This window comes from Hemitrygon akajei, chromosome 20, assembly GCF_048418815.1.
Source record: "Hemitrygon akajei chromosome 20, sHemAka1.3, whole genome shotgun sequence".
NCBI classification, from domain to species: Eukaryota; Metazoa; Chordata; class Chondrichthyes; order Myliobatiformes; family Dasyatidae; genus Hemitrygon; species Hemitrygon akajei.
The window spans coordinates 22,092,641-22,115,000 of NC_133143.1; the positions used below are offsets into that span (position 1 = coordinate 22,092,641).

The 22,360-nt window shown below is 39.3% G+C and overlaps 1 protein-coding gene across 3 annotated transcripts in view; it reads right to left on the minus strand.

Annotated features, from left to right (window-relative positions):
• nup153 (nucleoporin 153) overlaps window positions 1-21,687 on the minus strand; it is a 58,524-nt gene extending 36,837 nt beyond the window's left edge. For 2 of the 3 annotated variants that reach the window (XM_073024002.1, XM_073024001.1), the window contains exons 1-8: window positions 21,393-21,687; window positions 14,372-14,576; window positions 8,699-8,950; window positions 6,411-6,550; window positions 6,192-6,320; window positions 4,618-4,734; window positions 3,480-3,524; window positions 2,551-2,604 (exon numbers count right to left, since the gene is read on the minus strand). In XM_073024002.1, coding sequence (XP_072880103.1) covers window positions 2,551-2,604; window positions 3,480-3,524; window positions 4,618-4,734; window positions 6,192-6,320; window positions 6,411-6,550; window positions 8,699-8,950; window positions 14,372-14,576; window positions 21,393-21,482 — 1,032 coding nt within the window. In that variant the 5' untranslated portion in view covers window positions 21,483-21,687. The remainder of the gene's footprint in view (window positions 1-2,550; window positions 2,605-3,479; window positions 3,525-4,617; window positions 4,735-6,191; window positions 6,321-6,410; window positions 6,551-8,698; window positions 8,951-14,371; window positions 14,577-21,392) is intronic. The other variant, XM_073024003.1, reaches the window with a different exon arrangement.
• Window positions 21,688-22,360: the final 673 nt, after the last annotated feature.

Consider the following 22,360-nt stretch of genomic DNA (forward strand, 5'->3'; position numbering starts at 1 on the left):
TTAACATCAGAGTACATATATTACCCTGAGATTGATTTTCTTATGGGCATACTCAGTTAATCCAAGAAACATAACTGAATCAATGAAAGACCACACTCAAACAGGACAGAAGAATAACAATTTCCAAACAATAACAAACTGCAAATACAAAAGAAAAATAAAAGAAATAATAATAAATCAGAAGTTTTTGAAAGTGAGTCTACAGGTTGTGGGAACAGTTCAGTAATGGGGCCAGTGAAGCTATCCCCACTGGCTCAAGAACCCGATGGTGGAGGGGCAATAGTTTTTTCCTAAACCTGGTGGTGTGCATTCTGAGGCCCTTGACCTTCTTCGTGATAGCAGCAGTGAGTACAGAGTATGGCCTGGATGATAGGGGTCCTTGATGAATGCTGCATTCTTGCAACAGGGCTCCACGTAGATGTACTCAATGGTGAAAAGGGTTTTACCTGTGATGGACTGGGCCATATTCACTACTTTTTGTAGGATTTTCTGTTTAAGGACATTGGTATCTCCAGACCAGGTCATGATGCAGTCACTATATTCTCCACCACACATCTGTAGAAGTTGGTCAAAGTTTTAGATGTCATACCAAATCTTCGCAAATGTCTAAGTAGAGGTGTGCTGTGCTTTCTTCATAATTGTACTTAGGTGCTAGGCCCTAAACAGACCTGTGAAATGATAACATTAAGGAATCTAAAGTTGTTGACCCTCTCCACCTCTGATCCCCTGATGAAGACTGTCTCACGGTTTCCTTTTCTTGAAGTCAATCAGCTCCTTCGTCTTGCGGACATTGAGAGAGGTGGTTGTTGTGGCACCATTCAGCCAGATTTTCTCCCTCCTGCATGCTGATTCGGCCAACACTGTGGTGTCACCGGCAAACTTGCATATGGCACTGGAGCAATGCTCAGCCTCACAGTCATAAGTACAAAACCAGTAGAGCAGAGAGCTTATTATCAAATGTAAAGAAGATACAGTTAAAAAAAAACTTCTTACATTCTGTCCATACTGATTAAGTGTTCACTGAGGTAGTACAAGGTAGAACAATAAAAGAGTGCAGAACAAAGTGTTACAGAACAGAGAAGGTGCAGTGCAGGTAGACAGTAAAATGCAATGTGACAATGAGGATGATTGTGAGGTCAAGAGTCCATCTTATCGTACTAAAGAAACATTTAATAGTCTTATAGCGATGGAACAGAAGCTGTCCCTGAGTCTGAAAGTACACACTTTCATGCTTTTACATCTTCTGACTAATTGTTGGGATGGGAAGAAAGAATATCGATGTGGGTGGAATCTTTGATCATACTGGCTGCTTTAATGAGACGGTGAGAAGTGCAGATGGAGCCCATAGGGAGGAGGCTGGTTTCTGTGATCTGCTGAGCTGTGCCCAGAACTCACTGCAGCTTCTTGCAGTCACACGCAGACATACCAAACCATAATGCAGCCAGATAGGATGCTTTCTATGGTGCAATGATAAAAATTGATGAGGTTCAAATGTAACATGCCAAATTTCTTCAGCCTTCTGTGAAAGTAGAAATGGTGGTGTGCTTTCTTGGCTGAAGCATCAATGTGATTGGATCAAGATAGGCTTTTGGTGATGTTCACTCCCAGGAACTTCAACTCCTACAATATTGATCAACTTGGAAAATGGGCAAATGACAGATAGAATTTAATTCCGGTAAGTGCAAAGTGATGCATTTTGGGAAGATAAAATAGACCAGGTACACAGTGAGCACCAGGGACCCTGGGATTGCTATTGAACAGAAAGAATTAGGGGTACAAGTGAACAGTATTACTAATGTTAATAGAGGTAGACAGGTGGTGAAGGTATATGACGTGCTTGCCTTCATCAGCTGTGACAATGAGTGTAAGATTTGAGACTTAATGTTACATTTGTACAAAACACTGGTTGGATTGCACTAGGATTATTATTATGTGCAGCTCTGGTTGGCATACTAAAGAAAGTATGTTACTATGCCTAGAAAGGGTGCAGAAAAGATTCAAAAGGATGCTGCCTGGACTGGAGGAGTTGAGCTAAAAGGAGAAATTAAATAGGCTGGGACTGTTTTACCTGGAGCAAAAGACACTGAGGGATAGTCAGTCTTTCCTAGAGCGCACAAGTTGAAGGTGAGAAGGGGAAGATATTAAAGCAAATCTGAGGGATTTCCCCCTCCAGAGGTGGTGAGTCTAGGGAATAAACTGCTAGAGGTGGTGGTAAAGAAAAGTACAATTACAATGTATTCAAAAAATATTTGGACAGTAATGTGGATAAGAAAAGTTTAGAGGGATAAGGGCTAAAAACAGCCAAGTTGAATTAGCTTCAATATGCATTTTGGTCAGCAAGGGTATACGCTGAACGATGCAGTGTAACTCTAAGAAGCTCTAAAGTTAAACATGTAACTTACAGCCAGGTAATATTTCAAATATGACATATATTTAAAGATATGAGAATGCCAGTTTTAAGTGAAAACAATGCCTTTGGAGTTAAATTGTCCAAAATACATTTTGAAAAGTTTTTGAGATTTACCAAGTGTGATAAAGATTTCATCATACCTTTCTCATCTTGGATTGCCACCCAGTAACATCTATGGTACTTCTCTTCAAAGGCTGAAACAAAATTCACATTTTAAGTATCAGTAACTACTTAAGAGGACCATTAAAATTTTAATGAGTATTATCAGGAAGAAAGAGCAGAATTTGTAAATAAGAAAAAGCCAGTCAATAAAGTATTTATGTAAAATCTTCACAGAATTATTCTTAATTCTGAAAAATTCTCTCTCTTTTAAGCAAGACATTTTGCATGCTTCAAAAGATTTGTGGGAATATGACATCTTTTTAAAATAAAGAACAACAATTTATATCAAGTGAGTTTATGCTTTACACCAGATGTTAACTGCTTAAACACTGCAGATATTATGAATTTTCTTTGCTTCTATAGAATTCAGAATTGAAGCTCCATTAATTTTTTGCAACACACACAAAATGCTGGTGGAACACAGCAGGCCAGGCAGCATCTATAGAGAGAAGCGCTGTTGACGTTTTCGGGCCGAAACCCTTCGTTAGGTCTGATGCTGCGTGGCCTGCTGTGTTCCACCAGCATTTTGTGTGCGTTGCTTGAATTTCTAGCATCTGCAGATTTCCTCATGTTGTCCATTATTTTTTAAAATTATTTTGAGGCTTTTTCAGTGTTTGTAAAATCTACAGCACATTAATTTAAAGAAAACATTAATAGAACAGTATTCTCATCCTCGGAAAATTTAAAAACACTTTAAAAAGATAAAGCTCTACTATTAATGTATTTAATCTTATATGAACTGTGGGAAGGATGAACTTGCATAGAACAAAACATCAATGAGTGGCATCTTTCATAAAAATGCTAACAAAAATGAGAAATTAAGACTCTCCTCAAAACAAAAATAGTGTACGTCTTTCAAATCAATTCTAAAGTCAAGTATTAATCTCTAACAGCTGTTTTCACTTACTGTAGACACTGGAGATTCGACCGCAGATGGAATTCTTTTAGCATCCTGAAAAGATATGTTATAAAGTTATATGTTAAAAAGGAAACATTTTTGTTTCCCTTCCCTCCTTTCATGTTGCTTTATATCAATGACCTGTCCTATCTCAAGGTGCCACCTACTGATACTACACAACACCACTTCAACACCTTTACTGCAAAATGTCACTTCTCATCATTGTTTGTTTCTTTCATTCATTCTGTATACATTTCAATACATCTTTTACTGTAGATTCTACAATCCAAATGACATGCAGTGAATGGGATACTTCACCTCAAACACATGTCAATTTATACTTCGTGTGCAAACTGTAAAATGGGACTTGAATACAGAACGTTCTGATTCACATTTCTTCCACTGCGCCAATACTGTACTGGCCTTTTATCTGTATTTTAATTCTACGTATCTTAGAAAGGTGAACACTCCCAAACATTAAGTAGCCTTCAAGAGTAAAGTGCACCCGTCTTGTAAAGTACCTGATAGCCCAAATGGCCTAATCATATTCATGCACTAGTTTTTAAACTGTTCCTATTAGGATTAATTTTAAAGGACATTTGCATGAATTACCTTTCAACCAAATAGTTGCTTAAGTTTCAGAGACGAGTTCTGATCAGTGCTGTCAATTGACTGTAGCTAATGGCCATTTCGGATTTAAAGAGGATCCAACGTGTTAATTTTGGTTTAAACACATTAATCACATCAATGATCATTCTGATTCTGCTACCCTTTAGTTATGAGAATAACATGACTAGATGCAAAATAAAACTTAAGATTGAGAAATTAAGAGAGTGACATGCTGCTCATTAAGGAATAGATGAACCCATGCCTTGAAAGAACAGAATAACAATGTTTTTGTTCCCCACTGCAATATTATGCCCAGAGAGAAATTGATCTACTAAATTAACTTTCACAATCTTCACTGTGATAAGTTCACAATAAAAACACTGCAATTTTAGCATATATTTTATCAAAAATGAATCTGAGACTTCTCTTAAAATATTCGGCAATGGGGAAAAGTTTTTCTGATATCAAGATTTAAAATCAAGCTTTAAAAATTATACAGTAATACGGAAATTCAAATATTCAAAGTATTAAGACGTACTGCTAAGGGGCTTGACATCTTTTCTAAAGACTGTAGAATACGCCTGGCAGTGGCACTTGTTACTCCATAAGATGTCGAACTTGCTGGTTTTGCTTTCATCTGCCTCCTTATTGGAACCTAGTTGTCAAAAAGAACATAATTTTCTTCAACAATGTGTCATGATACTATTCTTTATCCAAAGACAAGTAGAATTAGTGAACTAATAGTAAGATGACTCTCACTCTTTCCACGTGAAGTCAATAGAAATCAAATGCATGAAGATTTTATGCCTCTCAGTGCCCACATAATCACAAAAAGTTTATTTTTATTGCTATAGGTACGAGTAGGAACTTAAGAGATCCAAATAGGCAATGCATCAGATTCAGATTGTTTCACTATCCTGTACATCACATCTAACCATCTGTAAGGATTAGGCAGGAAATTGGATTTGAGATACAGAATCCAAGCCAATCAGCCCCTAAGGCCTTCATACTGTTCAAAAAGATCTTCTAATCTTCTTTGTGTTGTTGCTTTAAGGCTCATCTTCTATCTTAGCTTCACTAAGATAAGCTCTACTATCGTAGCTTCACTTTCTTGCAATAACCCTAAATACCCTGTCCAAAAGTCTTAATGATCCAGTTTTGAATATATTGTTCATCCTCTTCTGAATCTTATAACATTCAAAACACTTGTTGGTTAATAATGATTTTGTGCACACATCCTTCCAGCTGCCAACTGACTGCTGAAAATGTCTCAGTACCAAAATGCTCTCTACAAACTATGCTGAAAGCAAAAAGGGTCTGTGCCACGATGGTACTGAGCTGACTGTCAATGAACAGATGCACTGATCACTAGAGGCACAAAACTGAATCGGTCAAATTGCTTCATCACAGATTGACTAGGCAAATGCTGAGAGGCATATTATACCCAATGCCATGCAAATTAGAAGAAAATGGAAAAGCTATTTTGCAATTTACTTAGCATGGTTACAATATAATAACTGTTGCCTTTTCTCTAATTCGCTCGACAAAGAAAGCAGATTTAAAACGTTAGGCAAACAATTAAGTTCTTACAAATTCAGGGTTATGTTTTAATATCTACATTTATATTTAGAATAGTACAAGTCATATTACCCCAGTTACTCTGTTTTATTGTCTTAGGCAAAAATCAATAAAAGAACTGAATTCCATGCACCTACTATTTGGGCTTTCAGGTTTGCTGCAATAAAAAACCAGATTGAGAATTCATGCTGAAAAAGTCACGGTCATAACAAATAAACAAAAAGCAAATTTGAATCCACTTGGCTCATACAGGATACAAAAGGATAAGTGCATTCCTAACCAGACTCCAGGTCTATGGCATTCTAAAAAAATTGTTCGAGGAACGAAGAGTTTACAGCTCTTGCACTGATTTCATCTACATGAACCGGTGACTTCAGACAAAGAAACAAAGCAAAATCACGATGAAACCTTTCAGATTATACTCTTGTTGTGCTCTTAAAATTCAAAGAATTCTTGCCTTTGCAAAGCAAAGAGAGTGCTTTGAGAGTGCAAAATTATATCAGCAGTACAAAAATAAAATCTAATCATCATTACCTGATATGGAGTACCTCGCATTTGAGAAGTTCTTCCTGCTGCAGCAGCCCCACCATATGTAGTCTTGCCAGGGTAGAAAGTGGAATCCCCAAGCTGGCTTGAGTTCAGCAATGATGTACTAATAAAAGACTGCAAACGACAGGACCATTTTGAATTTTAACTTATATAGTGTGCGTGCATTAGACAAAATAAATGTTTATCTCATATCATTACACTTACTGGAGATGACCTTCCAAAGGCCGTGAGATTAAAAGCTGGCTTCTTCAAACTTGAGGCGGTTTGCTGAGGAACCGATTGAAAACGGTCCCCCTCTGGAGACCACAAAGGTGGCAAAGAAGTATTCCTTAACGTTACTGCATCTGCATCGTTAAAGCAACAAACACTTTTAAGTATACCCTTGATAACACTGACTACTGTTTGAAGTAAAGGTCAGCATTATTAGTGCATAACACTTCACATAGCAAATACAAATCATATCACTTCAGATATTTTTCACAAATGTCAATTTAGCATTGCGAATATGGTCAATGAACTATTCAGAAGAGCAATGTGCCAAAGTCAATTCTAGTCTGCGCTAGTACAGAAGGATTAGATGCTACAATTGATATCACCTCTCCTCAAAGAGGAAAATAAAGCTATAACATCATAAAAGAACAGGTTAACCTGAAACAAAAATATTATGAATAGGATTCAATCACGCAAGTCTATGCATTGTCAATATGACTCTACAAGTGTTTCTACAGGGCAGCAATGCAGACATGCTGCTTAACAAAGACACAAGTACTTATCAATTCAGATATTAGAAAGGCTTAGCATGCTCTTTGAGGTATTTGAACTTTCAATATTTCTATAGTTCGTGTTTTTAAAGGAAACCATAACTAAACATTTTTTAAAAACTATACTATGATCTAAACGTAACTAGCTCAACATTAGTATATACCTTTGCTCAAAAGCCAAGAGGAATACAGTAACACTACTAGTTTTTTTTTGCAAAGCCTCCTCAAATCCGAACTTCACAATTCCACCAGATCTGGCAGCAAAGTACAATCACTATCACAAAAGAGAGGAAAACAAAGCAAAGGCATATGTTTTACAAAATGTGAAAATGAATTAAACGACTGAAACATAGAATTTATCTTTTGTGTAGCTGACCTTCCCATGCAAGTTGTTGTCTCCAAACTTAATAAATGCTGTGTTACACTTAAACACAGAAAAACCTACAGCACAATACAGGCCCTTCGGCCCACAAAGCTTTGCCAAACATTTCCCTACCTTAGAACTACCTAGGCTTTACACATAGCCCTCTATTTTTCTAAGCTCCATGTAGCCATCCAGGAGTCTCTTAAAAGACCTTATCATTTCCACCTCCACCACTGCCACTAGCAGCCCATTCCACAGACTCAACACTCTCTGCATAAAAAACTTGCCCCTGACATCTCCTCTGTACCTACTTCCAAACTATGCCCTCTCGTGCTAGCCATTTCAGCCCTGGGGAAAAGCCTCTGACTATCTACAAAATCAATGCCTCTCATTATCTTGTACACCTCTATAAGGTCACCCCTTATCCTCTGTCGCTCCAAGGAGAAAAAGCCAAGTTCACTCAACCTATTCTGATAAGGAATGCTCCCCAGATCGGGCAACATCCTTGTAAATCTCCTCTGCACCCGTTCTATGGTTTCCACGTTCTTCCTGTAGTGAGCCGACCAGAATTAAGCACAGTACTCCAAGTGGGGTCTGACCAGGATCATATATAGCTGCAACATTACCTCTCGGCTCTTAAACTCAAACCTACAATTGACGAAGGCCAATGTACCATATGCCTTCTTAACCAGAGTCAACCTGCGTAGAAGTTTTGAGAGTCCTATGGGCTCAGTTCCAAAGATCCCTTTGATCATCCACACTGCCAAGAGTGTTACCATTAATGCTATATTCTGCCTTCATATTTGACCAACCAAAATGAACCATCTCACACTTATCTGGGTTGAACTCCATCTGCCACTTCTCAGCCCAGTTTTGCATCCTAAAAATGCCCCATTGTAACCTCTGACAGCCCTCCACACTATCCACAGCACCCCCAACCTTTGTGTCAACAGCAAATTAACTAACCCATCCCTCCACTTCCTCATCCAGGTCATTTATAAAAATCACAAAGAGTAGGAGTCCCAGAACAGATCCCTGAGGCACACCACTTGTCACCGGCCTCTATGCAGAATACCTGCTGAGTAGTTTGATAATTGGTTTATTATTATCACGTGTGCCAAGGTAGAGTGAAAAACTGCATTTGAACACAGATCATTTCAACACATCAGTACATCAAGGTAGCACACGCGAAAAAAGAATGCTGAATATAATATTACAATACGGAATATATGCAGAATTTTCTAGAATTCTTTGGTTCTACTTAATTATAAATCACTTAAGTACAGTCCTATGAAAATCTAGATGCTTCCAACTATACAATGATACAACTATACAAAAATTGGCAAAATTTTTGAAGAATCCTTTACCTTTATCAGAAGCTCTAGACGAGAAACCACTTGTTGTGGAGATGTTATCATCTTCATGCAAGGAACCAGTATCTTTGATTTCCTTCACCAATGAGAATCCTGAATTGCCAATAGGAAATGAAGAGGATGTGGATGGTTGACAATCATGTGCTGGTGTATCTACTGCAGCACAATTGAAGTGTGTACGATTAAGAGCTGGACGCAGTAGTACCATGTCTGAGAAGTTTAAAGCAGTTTTGCTTTGTGTGTTTACTGGAAAGCATGAGAAACAAAATGCAGGTAAGTTATTCAAGGAAGTTAGCACATAATCACACACACAAATGCAACATGGTCTTGTTCATTCTTCCACCCACCAATGATGAACTATTAATCTAAGTGAATCGGAGTTCGAAGTTGAAACAAGTGAAAATAATAAACATTTTAAGGTGTAATGTTCTTTATGAAATAGCAGTTTTGGCTAGAGGGTAGTGTTCTAGAAACAATGAACACACAAAATCATGATTAGATCAGAAATATTTTCAAAGATTGCAAAATGTATACCATGGGAATTTACTTCAATTTCTTCAGGCTGTGGATAAAAATAGGTCAGGAAGAAACCAACCGAACAGATTAATCTACAAGTATGATAAAAATACAGTTCAGCAAGTGCTTAGGAATGGAATTAAAAGGAAACACAGACAAGACCTGAAAAGAATAATACAAATGGTAAATTGGACAACTCAACTGGTCAAGAGCAAGTTACTTAACTATGAACACAAAAAGGAGCAATAGCCAGCCACTCTGCCTCTCATGCCTGCAATACATTGTCTTATTTACACTTTTCTCAATTCTAATTTCCCCCTTTCCCAATAAAGAAAACTGTATTCATAGAATAACAAATAGATACAATTTTCATCAGTAGTTGAATGTTCACAAGACACAGTTATCGCGATGCTATTACAGCACAAGGCTTCAGAGTTCAAAGTTCAATTCTGGCGCTGCCTGTAACAAGTTTGTATGTTCTCTATCTGTGAAAACGCGGGTTTCCTCCAGGGGCTCTGGTTTCCTCGCACATTGGCTCTGGTCATTGTAAATTATCCTGTGATTAAGCTAAGGTTCAATAGATGGGTTACTGGGTAGCAAGGATGGTTCGCCAGAAGGGCCTGTTCCATGTTGTATCTCAAAATAAAAATTAAAGAAATGGGACCTTCTGCCCATCAAGTCTATGCCTATATAAATTCAATGAGGACCATATGCCTTGCCTAAGTGTAATAAATATGATGGATAGATGAATTTCAGTTAAGTGATTTAACTGCTTGGACAGGAAAAAAGAAACAAGAACTGCTTCACAGTGTTGTTGGAATTAGATAGCGACATTCAACAGCTTATTTTAAAACTTACTGTTCTCTATGAACATCAATAACTTAATTACAAGCATGTAGCAAATAATGTTCAGACAACTGGAATTTATTTTGAAAAGGAAAGAAGCTATAAGGCAGTAGAAATAGGACAGTGAAATGCAAAAGGGTTATATCATTTTATATAATTAAAGTGCAATGATTGAGAGGTCGTCAGAGCAGACAATGGGTCAGATATCACTGGATCTAGCCAACATATATGTTCACATCATAGCTCCCAATGATTTTTTTTTGCTGTGAACATTCTGCAAGGTGAAGTTGGCTACAAGCAGCAACCGAGCCATAAACAGTGTGAAGTACATTTGCAAGAAAACCCTTTGCAATTACCTGTTTTTTTTTCTGCATTCATAAAATGTGGTCAGGTAATTGCAAAGTGCTCCCAATCTTTTTCTTACAACTGTAAGTTCTTGCCAAACTGCTCCTGATGCCAAAGGCACTGTCACTACTTTCCCCAAGTATCTGATGACCAGAGATATCCAGAAACATGAAAAAGAATTAAAATTAAGTTCATTAAAACATTACTAACACACTTGGGTGTATTAAAAACAGTCAAATTAAAGTTAAAAAGAATTTTTTCAATTCACAGCTTTTAATGAGTACCAGTTGTCTTATTCAAAAAAATGAGGTTGTGATAGATGTGCTAGTCAAAAGTCTGGTTCATGATGTATTGCCTTTCCCTCTACCCCCAAGCACAGGACATTAAAAAGCATCCCGTACCCAACAATTAGTCCAGCAACACAGCAAGAGGTTAGATGCAGCAGCATCGGAATATCCGGTGTGTTCTGTAACTCTGCAGCATAATGTGCCAGCGCTAAGTCCACATCAAAATCTTACGTCTGTGGTGGGAAAGCTGTTGGAAAAGATTCTTAGAGATAGAATCTATGGGCATTTAGAGAATCATGGTCTTTGTGAAGGGCAGATCACATCACAAGCCTGATAGAGTTCTTTGAGGAGGTGATCAGGCATATAGATGAGGGTAGTGCAGTGGATGTGATCTACATGGATTTTAGTAAGGCATTTGACAAGGTTCCACATGGTAGGCTTACTCAGAAAGTCGGAAGTCATGGGATCCAGGGAAGTTTGGTCAGGTGGATTCAGAATTGGCTTGCCTGCAGAAGGCAGAGGGTCGTGGTGGAGGCAGTACATTCAGATTGGAGGGTTGTGACTAGTGGTGTCCCACAAGGATCTGTTCTGGGACCTCTACTTTTCGTGATTTTTATTAATGACCTGGATGTGGGGGCAGAAGGTTGGGTTGGCAAGTTTGCAGACGACACAAAGGTTGGTGGTGTTGTAGATAGTGTAGAGGATTGTCGAAGATTGCAGAGAGACATTGATAGGATGCAGAAGTGGGCTGAGGAGTGGCAGATGGAGTTCAACCCGGAGAAACGTGAGGTGGTACACTTTGGAAGGACAAACTCCAAGGCAGAGTACAAAGTAAATGGCAGGATACTTGGTAGTGTGGAGGAGCAGAGGGATCTGGGGGTACATGTCCACAGATCCCTGAAAGGTAGATAGGGTTGTTAAAAAAGCTTATGGAGTGTTAGCTTTCATAAGTCGACAGATAGAGTCGCGATGTAATGATGCAGCTCTATAAAACTCTGGTTAGGCCACACTTGGAGTACTGTGTCCAGTTCTGGTCGCCTCACTATAGGAAGGATGTGGAAGCATTGGAAAGGGTACAGGGGAGATTTACCAGGATGCTGCCTGGTTTAGAGAGTATGGATTATGATCAGAGATTAAGGGAGCTAGGGCTTTATTCTTTGGAGAGGAGGAGGATGAAAGGAGACATGATAGAGGTGTACAAGATATTAAGAGGAATAGATAGAGTGGATGGCCAGCGCCTCTTCCCCAGGGCACCACTGCTCAGTACAAGAGGACATGGCTTTAAGGTAAAGGGAGGAAAGTTCAAGGGGGATATTAGAGGAAGGTTTTTTACTCAGAGAGCGGTTGGTTCGTGGAATGCACTGCCTGGGTCAGTGGTGGAGGCAGATACACTAGTGAAGTTTAAGAGACTACTAGACAGGTATGTGGAGGAATTTAAGGTAGGGGGGCTATATGGGAGGCAGGGTTTGAGGGTCGGCACAACATTGTGGGCTGAAGGGCCTGTAATGTGCTGTACTATTCTATGTTAAAATTGATATGCAGACTATGGCAATCTGGCATATCCCTATGGACTTGACAGCTAGTTGTTAAATCAAATTAGCACAAAAAATTTGAACGGATGTGGGAAATGAGAGGAATGCTGAGTGAAGTGGATTGTGTTCATACTATATTTAAAACAGAATCTCAAGACAGTAAAAAACTGATGCATTATTGCACTTTTTATGGAAGATGTAGTCTTAAATTTGTAAAAAAAAATTCTGAACAGTGCAGGAATACTAAACGGTTTTGACCTTCATAATGAAGATGTTTTAAAATACAAGGATGCCCTTTTCATAGAGATGAGTCAAAACCTCCTCCCCACCCCGAGAAGATTCTGTGCCTTTGTGACTCTTCTCAAAGGGCAGTGAAGTCACTCTAACTAATCTTTTAAGTAAAGAAAGCTAAATTCTTGATGAGCAAGGAGTGATGAATTACCACAGTAGATGGGAATGGAGAGTTGAAGTTACCGTCTTATTAACCAAAATTGTATTAAATGACAGAGCACACAAGGGCCGAATGGCATACTTCTGCTTCTCATTCATGTGCTTGGGTGCTTACTATACAAGGACCATCTTGTAATATTGGAGCTGTTATCTGAGAGAAGGAGGCAGAGTTTTGATACAAGACTAAGCAAAGCAAATAGGTAGAATAAGCTGTTTTCACTAACTAATTTAGTATTGGTTATTTATAAATGCAAGATGATTTTTATTGGATACAACATTAGCAAGCTGTGGAAAGCAAAACCAGACAATGGTTAATGATTTGAGACAGCTAAAATATAAGTCCCATGCTACTTAACTTGCAAGTTCAAAATGCATTTATTATCAAAGTATGAGTATATTATATTCAACCTTGCGATTCATCTCCTTACAGGCAACCAGAATAAAACCTAATGGAACCCATTAAAAAAAGACCATCAAATACCCAATGTGCAACAAAAGAACAAATTGTGCAAACAATAAAAAGTAAGCAAATAACATTCAGAACTAAAGCTCATGAAAGTAAGTACACAGCTATGAAGCCAATCATCACTGCAGCTGGTCCAGAAGCCCATTATTTGCAGACCAGTCTCAGTTCAGCAAAGAGATGAGTAAGCCTTACAAACCAGCAAGCTGAACATCAGCTCGTTCCTTGGTGGCGGACACAGGCCCTGCAGCCTCAACCTTTCCAATCTGGCCCTGCACTTAAATTGTTCAAAAAAAAATCATCTTGTTCCTTGATCTTGGGCCTGGGCTCTGCTGCCTAGACTCTGCCTCACCTCAGATCTGCCACTTTGAATTGGCTCCAAGTCTGCTCCAGCAATGACCAAACAATGGCTTGTTCCTCACTCTCAGGCTTGGGCCCACTGCCTTGATTCATCCCATACACACCTCGCCACAACAATCTTGCACCCTCAAGACTTCAGTTCACACTGCAAAAATATCAGGTCATATAGACAGTTCAAAAGCTCAACTCCAAAAAGGAAGTTACAGTCTACTGATCGCAATGATCGCTGTATAGAAAAGGAATGATTAATAAAGTAGTTAGTAGATTTGTTTGCTGCCAGTAAGCTGCTGCTGTGTTTCTGAAACCGGAATGTAGAAAAATCCTTTTCCGATAAGCACAAGAATAACTTCGCCATGGATGGTCCCAAGTCCGGCTAGCAACCCCATCCCATAAAAACCCAGAGCTACAGAAACCCCAACGGAAGATCCAGAGATCTTGTTAGAAAACGTACAAAGTTGTGTGGTAAAAGAGGAAGTGACAGGGCCAAACTGCCGTCTAGAGCAATCTGGCGAGCTACTGCTTGTGGCTTACATCCCAGTAGGAACGATGAGCTTAAGATGACCAGAATAAGCATAAATGTTGGACCACTACAATTATATGTTCAAAGGAATCCAACACAGTTTGCAAGCTGTAAATTCTGGAAGGCATTCTTTGCTGACAATCAGATTCAATTTTCAAGAGAGCCCAACCTAGCAGGGAGCACAATTATCCGCTTTTGTAGAGATTTAAGTTTTAATAAATCTATCATCACTGACTACTTACTTGCTTTCTAAAGATATTTTTCTATTGAAAAATATATCGCCTATAAGCATTTTCTACATACAGCTATCTCAAACAAACACACCCCAGCTTTTAATTATATACCTACCTGCTGTATTATCAGCTGCAGATGCTGAATTATGTCTTCTATTATCAAATGGCGGGGTCTCATTTACAAGGACTGGATCATTTTCATGATTGTCTACTGATGTTTTTGCTTCAGCTAGTTCAACTTTGGAAGCTTGCCCAAAATACCTCTGCAGCCATCCAGGTACTATATTCTTCACAGTGTCTGTAACTCTACCAATGATGCCCTGTGGATTAATTTGATATTAAAATGTAAGAAAATGTCCATTACATTCCAAAAAATAAAATCTATGTACTCCATATATTACAATAGCACCAGAAACACACCCTTCTTACTAATCAAAGTATTCCTGATTTATATTAAATTTGCCCTTTACCCTATGCTTCAAGGAGAACATTATAGCCTCTCCAAATGCAAATACCATCCTTACAAAGAATCTGGAATATCACAGAATGACTAGTGTGCTCAAGGTAATAACGCACCAATGCCTTTACATTAGAAGCAGATAATAAATTCTGGCCATGTCACTGATTCCCAGATCTCCACAGAAATAAAGAATTCCATTAAAACTCATATTTTGTCGAAATGTCACAATTCTGTCCAAAAGTGACACCTATTAATAATAATAAGCACCACTATTAGTCAAATTAGGATACAAACCTCCTACTAACCATAACTAATGATTTTTCAAACAGGCTTGTTAAGGTCATGAAAGTTCAGAGTGATGTTTTCATGAGAAATTGCTACATCCAATACAAAGTATCCGAGAACATATATGCAATTTGAGTGCTTTGAATAAACCAACAAAATTATCCCCCACCTTCCCCATGTTAAAGAAAATCTCAGTCCAGTCCTTGGCAATAGCAAGGGGAAATGTCATATTGCTAATGGATTTGAAAATTTATCAATGATAAGTTTGAGACAAAATAACAGATTTTTAAAAATTGTATGACAAATATCCAACACACTTTCACAACTAATACTTTGGATTGGAGTGCCAAAGGATCGATTGTAAATTAAAAAGTGTTCATTTACAAAGGCAAAATACTGTGTCACTTTTTTGACTGAAACATGCAATGTTAAAAGACAAAGCAAAGAAGAAAACTTCAAGAAGCAGGTGAACTATGCTGGATGTGCTATTCCCAGTTAACATTGTGATGGTTTACAAAGCTCGTTTCAAATTGTTGCACAGCTATCTATGAAAGATCAGGATTTTAAAAAAAAACATTTCAGTGCTTATAGCCTTAGACAACATTCAGAATAATTCTGATCATACTCAGTAGAAAGACTGGTCTACAGTATTTTTTTTTCATTTCAATCTTTTTTATTGATTTAAGAAATATAAGAATAAATACAAATCAGAGAAGTTATATCAAATACATATTACAATAAAAGTACAAAGAAAGAAATATACATTATCAAAATCATGTATATAGTATAGCATTGAGCTAATATAGAAAAGGAACCACAACTCCTCTTAACAATTCATAAAGACTCAAAATTTCTATTGTTGAGAAGAAAAATAAACTCACTAAACTGACCTAAAACAAAAAAAGTACTAGGCAGTTCATTTGAGGATATAATTACAAAAAAAAGGAGAAAAAACCTTCTGGTCAAATCTGAAACATCACGGAGAAGAAAAAAGATTACCTAAAAAGTAAAAAAAAGAAAGAAAATTTAAATCGTGAAAATATTGAATGAAAGGTCGCCAGGTTTGCTCAAATTTAAAAGATGTATCAAACATCCAACTTCTAATTTTCTCCAAGCTTAAACATGACAAAATGGAGGAGAGCAAAAAAAAAAGGTGGGTTAGAACCTTTCTAATACAACAAAATAGTTCTCCAAGCCAATAAAGTTGAAAAAGCTATAATATGTGAGTGGAAACAGGAACATTTCCTGCTTCCTTCAGAATGATCCCAAAGATTGCTGTAAGTGAATTAGGTTGTAGGTCCAAACTTATGACTTTGCATAACGTTCTATAAACATCTCTCCAAAAATTATTTAACTTTATACAAGACCAAAACATATGAGTTAAGGTAGCCACCTCAGCATTACATCTATCACAGGTGGGATTTATATTAGAAAAAATATGCGCTAGTTTATCTTTTGACACATGCGCCCTATGCACTATGGTCTACAATATTAATCAATAATGGTCAACTATTCCTTTTAAAAAATGAAGTTGGATGAAAGAGATAAATACATAAATATATCATTGTTTATACACAAGATTATTTAGTTCCTTTAAAAACTTAGCCATATTCCTGGAATAACCTTACTCACCCTGAAGATTATAATGATAGAAAGTTGAAAAACAGCTGAGATACTCATTCAAAGCAATAAAAGTTTTTCGAGAACAGAATAACCATTTGTTATTTCCTGTTTATGATGTTGTTATGGTCGAACTTTAATGCTTTTCTTGCATCCTCACAGTTAGGACTTCCTCCCATGAAAGATGTACCGGTAAATGCAAATGTCTTCTACTTGGACTAGGGTTAAATCGGTGGGTTGCTGGGTGGCGTGGTTCACTTTATCAATAAATAAAATTTATTTCAACATCTATGGGGGGGGGGGGGGGGGAATAAACAGTCGCTGTTTTGGATTGAGACCCTTGATCAAGACTAGAAAGGAAGGGAGGAAAAGCCAGAATAAGAAAGTGGGGGAGAGGAATGAATACAACTTGGCAAGTGATAGGTGAAACCAGGTGAGGGAAAGCTGTATTGGTGGGGGAAATGAAGTGAGAATCTGGGAAAGGATGGGTGGAAGAGGTGAAAGGCTTAAGAATGAATTCAGCTGGAGACTACAGTTAACCATGGAAGGAAGTGTGAGAGGGTAACTATAATGGGGAATGGAAAAAGAGAAGGGGGAGGAAACTAAAGAAAGTTTGAAAAAAAATCAATGTTTATACCATCAGTTTGGGGGCTATCTAGACATACTATGAGGAACTGCTCCTCAAACCTGAATTTGCCTTCAGCATGACTGCCATGGAAAGACATGTCAGAATGGGAAAGGGAAGTCAAATTCAAATGGGTAGCCACCAGGAAATCCTGCATTTTACAGCAGACAGAGCGAAGGTGCAAAACAAAGGTGGTCTCACAATCTGTGTTAGTCTCACTGATGCAGAAGATGCTGCACAAGGAAGAACTGTTTAGGGCCCTGAATGGCAGTGTCAGGAGTACCAGGAAAGAGATCAGTGGGGAGAGTGGACCAAGGAGTAATACAGAGAGTGATCCATACGGAAAGCAAAGGGTGTGGTGATGGAAAGATATACTTAGTGATAGGATCCCATCGGAGAAATTACAGAGAATCACGTGCTGGATATGGAGGCTTGTGGGACAGTAGAAAAGAACAAGAGCAGCAACCCCATTCATGTTATGATACTGTGAAGATGGGGTGAGGCCATTGCATGGGAAATGGAGGAGATGCGGGAGAGGGGCACATCAATGGTGGTGGAAGGGATCTACCAGAGCGGTTAGGTTTGTGGATCTTGGGTAGGAGGTAGAAATGAGCAATGTGGAGTATGGGAACTATCAACTTCTATCAGTGATGTTACTAATGATTGATGTTTTAAAATCAAGCATCACATCAAAAACACTCAAACAGGACCACTCTTGGTTACATCTGATAGGCTGATCTGGGTAGAATCAACAGCTTCAAACCATCTTTGTAATGAACAAAACATACTGAAGTTACCAGATTTGATCACTGCCAGAATAGAAACCAGATATAGAGTCACATCCTACTTTTCCAAAGTCCGGCCATTTGCTGGTTGGGTTGACCATGGATATTGCTTCCCACCTGTCTACATGATAAGCAAGCCATGGCTTTACAATATGAACAGCAAGCAGGGTCTCCCTCTCCATGCAGCTGATGAATCCAAAGGAACGGCAGAGATCGACACAGCTTGGCACCAGCGGCATCACAGAAGTTGCCAGCAGAGGTATGTGATCAGTTTTCCTTCTGTATGAGCTGCCAACCACGGCTGACGAGTTCCATATGCCCAAAGCGAATGGTTTTAAGGCACTAGTGCACTAGTCTTTTGCCTCTTCTCCTGTTGGTAGAAATGGTTCCGCTGGGCTTAGTAGTTAAGCCATGCATGAAGGCCAGGAGCAGGACTTGAGTTGTCGGCGGCTATTTTAGGCGCACGCCACTGTGAGCACTAATAGGTAGTGGGAGCCTATCCAACTATAACCTTAAAGTCCCAACAATTACTGTGTTAATATAATTACTGGTCATCAAATCTTCACTCATTTTTCTCAAACTCCAAATAATTAGCCATGCAAATATGCCCTTGCTCCTGCATCCTCGTAGACTCTTCCTTTCTTTCATCATTTCCCCAAATTCAAACTAAGTTTCCTGTTTTCTAGAATCCAGATTTAAAACCTGCCCTTGATGGGCCACATTGAACTTCAGAATAACCCGGGGAAAAAATTAGATTTTGACAGAAGAACAAATTACAGAGAATTTTCAACATGAAATACAAATTCTTTCAGGGTTATTTCACAGAGACAGAAAGCACAAATGAACCAAAGCCAAAGATATTAGGAACTAGCTAAAGAATGACTTTAAACAGTAGTTTTCAGATATATTGAGAGAAAAGAACTAAAAGGAAAGGAGCTGAATAACTGTGAACATAACTATGACAGAGGTATCCAAACCACATGATGACAATTCAGTGGGACTAAACAATGGGAAACATTTAGAGAGATGCGGGATAATAGCATAAAAAGTGACATATGAATAATTGTTAGGAACTAATTTGGGACAGGGAAAACAAGATGGGCAAAACGGGTGACAGGCTGGATAATAGATATTTGGTTGATTATCAGTGATAAAGAAAAGGAAAAGAAAGTTCAACTCACAGTAATAGAGAATGCCATAGTAGCAATCATCCCTGCTTATCTAGGAAATGTAAATGAAATTACATCTCAGGTTAAGATTTAAACTGAAAGCCAAAAAAAATCATTTCAATCTTAATTAATATTTAGTTGGAAGATACTGTGGCTCATTCACAGCCAGCAATCTAGACATAGAAGGAACAAATGGTAGAGTTGACTTGTGCCTAATGTCATTGAAGTACAGTACAGAGATAAAGAAAATCACGATATTCAAATACTCAAGTGAATTATTTGATTATGCTTCAGAAATGAAAATTCATACTTAGAGGTACACTGTTGACAGATAAGAGAATGTAACCAGGGCTTGTGTATTTTTGATTTTCCCTTATCCAACTGGAAGCAAATGAACCAAGTTATTATGCCCTACAGATGGGTTTTCCTAACAAAAACCATTCAATGTTCCACTTCTAAAACCCTTTTGGTACAACATTCTTGAGGCATCGCCAACATTCACCTAATGAAGCTCCAGCAAGGTACCTTGGGGTGGTTTACTATCTACTGGACAATATACTTAAGAAACATGCGCAGGAATGGGTCACTTACCCAAGTCTGCCACAACAATCAACAAGATCATGGCCAACCTTCCTGAACATTTTCCTGCACTATTCCCAGATCCCTTAATTTCCTTAACAAGTCTCCGTCATTCCCTCAGATGGAAAATTTATAAGAAATGTTTCACCTCAGTCTTAAATATCCTATCCTTTAATCTAAAGCTCTAATCTAAATCTCTCATTTTAGACTCCTCAGCCGAAGAAATATCCTCAATGCTGTAGAGTTCTCATATTTTTGCTTCTGTCAAAGTTCATCTCTCATTCTCATAATTGCAAAGTAGAGGCATGTCCTAATGAGTCGCTTTTCATGTGGCAAACACATCAGCCCATTAACCAATCTGGTAAACCTTTGCTGCCATCCACCTATTGCAAATACATCGTTCTTCACATGCAAATATAAACATTGCAAGGTATTTGGCAAATACAGTTTTGAAGAGCTGCAACAGAATCTGTAAACTATTATAAGTCAATGTCCCAGTCTGCCAGAAATCAAGAGATCAGCAAGAAACAAAGGTAGAAAAGGGAAAATGGATGGCACAATTATATGGGAGACTGGTAATAGATAATGAAGGACACAATGAGTCTTACTTATGTAGTGCATGTAGCATTGGTGAATGAATACAGCCTCACTAAATGCATTTTGACTACATTAACAAATGTGCATAATGCTTTAAGCTTAACACATGAAATTGTATTTGAACATCCAAGTATCATACCTGCCGAACCCACACCCCCGTCCAAATTCACTTCTATGAGCAATTGAAGACCTATTCGTATTACTCCATTTACCAGTGTAAACATTTTATGAAACAAATGTTCAGGTACATCTAAAATCCAACAGAGTACTTTGAATAATTAATACATTATTCGAAAAAGCTTGTTTATAAAGTTCAGAATTAACATTCAAAAATTGAGCATAAAACTAAATACACTAATGATTGTACCGTACAAATGTACAATTCCTTTGGTGATAAATCTAGCACTCCCCAGGTTGCTGATTCCCAGAAGAAACAAGAATTAGAATTTTAAACACTCGAATGCTGACAAAAAATACCTCAACGAGAAACGAACTTTAAATGAATCAGTAGTGCACAAATTGGAACGTTGTTAAAGATGCGGTGTTTGAAAACAGAACAGCTCGCGCCAAAAAACCCCATGAGCGCATGCTGACAGGACGGGAAAAACTGGGGGCAAGCGAGGACCAGCACCGAGGATGTGAACAAGGCCAGGAGATCGCAGAGCTTAACAAGATGTGATCGCAGGGGGGATGGAGGGGGTAAGAGAGAAAGACTCATTTCTCCTGGCAGAGATCAACGTGCAGCCGGGGCCACCGGAAGCGAGGCAACGGGGGAACACACCAACGGAATTTCTGATGAGCAAATACAATGAAATAAACCCAGGACAGAAGGCGGCCTGCCACCCGCACGCCTTCCCATCTCGGGCCCCGCTATCAACCGGCCCATCGATTCCCTAGCAAGGAGGCCAACATCAGCGTTAGGCCGCGGGCTCGCCGCCACACACAACCCCAAAGCACTCCCTTTCCTCCTGCTGTGGTCGCCGCCGCCGTCTCAAGCCCAGTCCCGGGAGTCTCACCTGGTTCTTGGCGTAGGGCTTGCTGATGATATGGTGCCTCTTGTTTCTGATTTTACCACCACCTCCTCCTCCTCCCGTCGCCGCCGCCATGTCTGCCTCTTCCCGGCAGCCCGTTGCTCTGCGCTCGCGCCGGCGCCGCTCACGATTACCTAGCAGCCGTGTCACGTAACGGGAGGAGGTGGGGGGGAAGAGAATGGAAGGGGGGGGTTCACGCTCTACGTCACGGTACCCTTCGTATTGCGACCTCTTCCCGCAACACGCGCTTCACATACCGTCACCCACGCGCGCAGGCGCCTTCTCCCGGGGGGGGGGAGATTTTTTTCCCCCCCTCCGTGCCCGCCCTCCTTCCGCACGAGCGCGCACGCCGGAGAACGTCATCTCGCCAGCGGAGCGGACCCGCTCATTGGCTTAACTCGACAATCGCGGGCGAGAAAGCGGTTGCGCGTGCGCGATGCCGGGGGAGGCCGGGACTGCAAGGCTGCAGTTACTAACCCGAGTTGAGGCGTGTGGTGTGTTAAAATGAGAATACTCAGCAGCGGGCGACGCAGACGTGACGGAAGGGCCAGTCCAGTGACGCAGTTGCTGCTGTCTGCTCTCAGTGCCCGCGCCTGGGGAACCCATCCTCTCTTCGCCCATCCCCAAGAACTGCTGGCAACTTCATTGGTTACTGTGAATTGCCTCAACTATGCAGGTGCGAATGAGAGAATAAAATGGGACGAGCGTAATTGTGGCTAGTGAAATCTGATGGGCCGAATGGCCTTCAATATTATTTGTGTGGTATAAATCTGTAGTTGGAAAGCTGTTAGAAACAAACTCCAACCACGATAAAGCGACTAACAGCATTGAGTAGGGCGGCTGTATTTAAATCGCAATTGGCTACCTCTTTATTACAGTATGAGATGCTCGTTGGCCAGCTTTATGTTCTCAAGAATGAAGTTTTTTTTAGTTTTTTTAAATTAGTTTTTCAA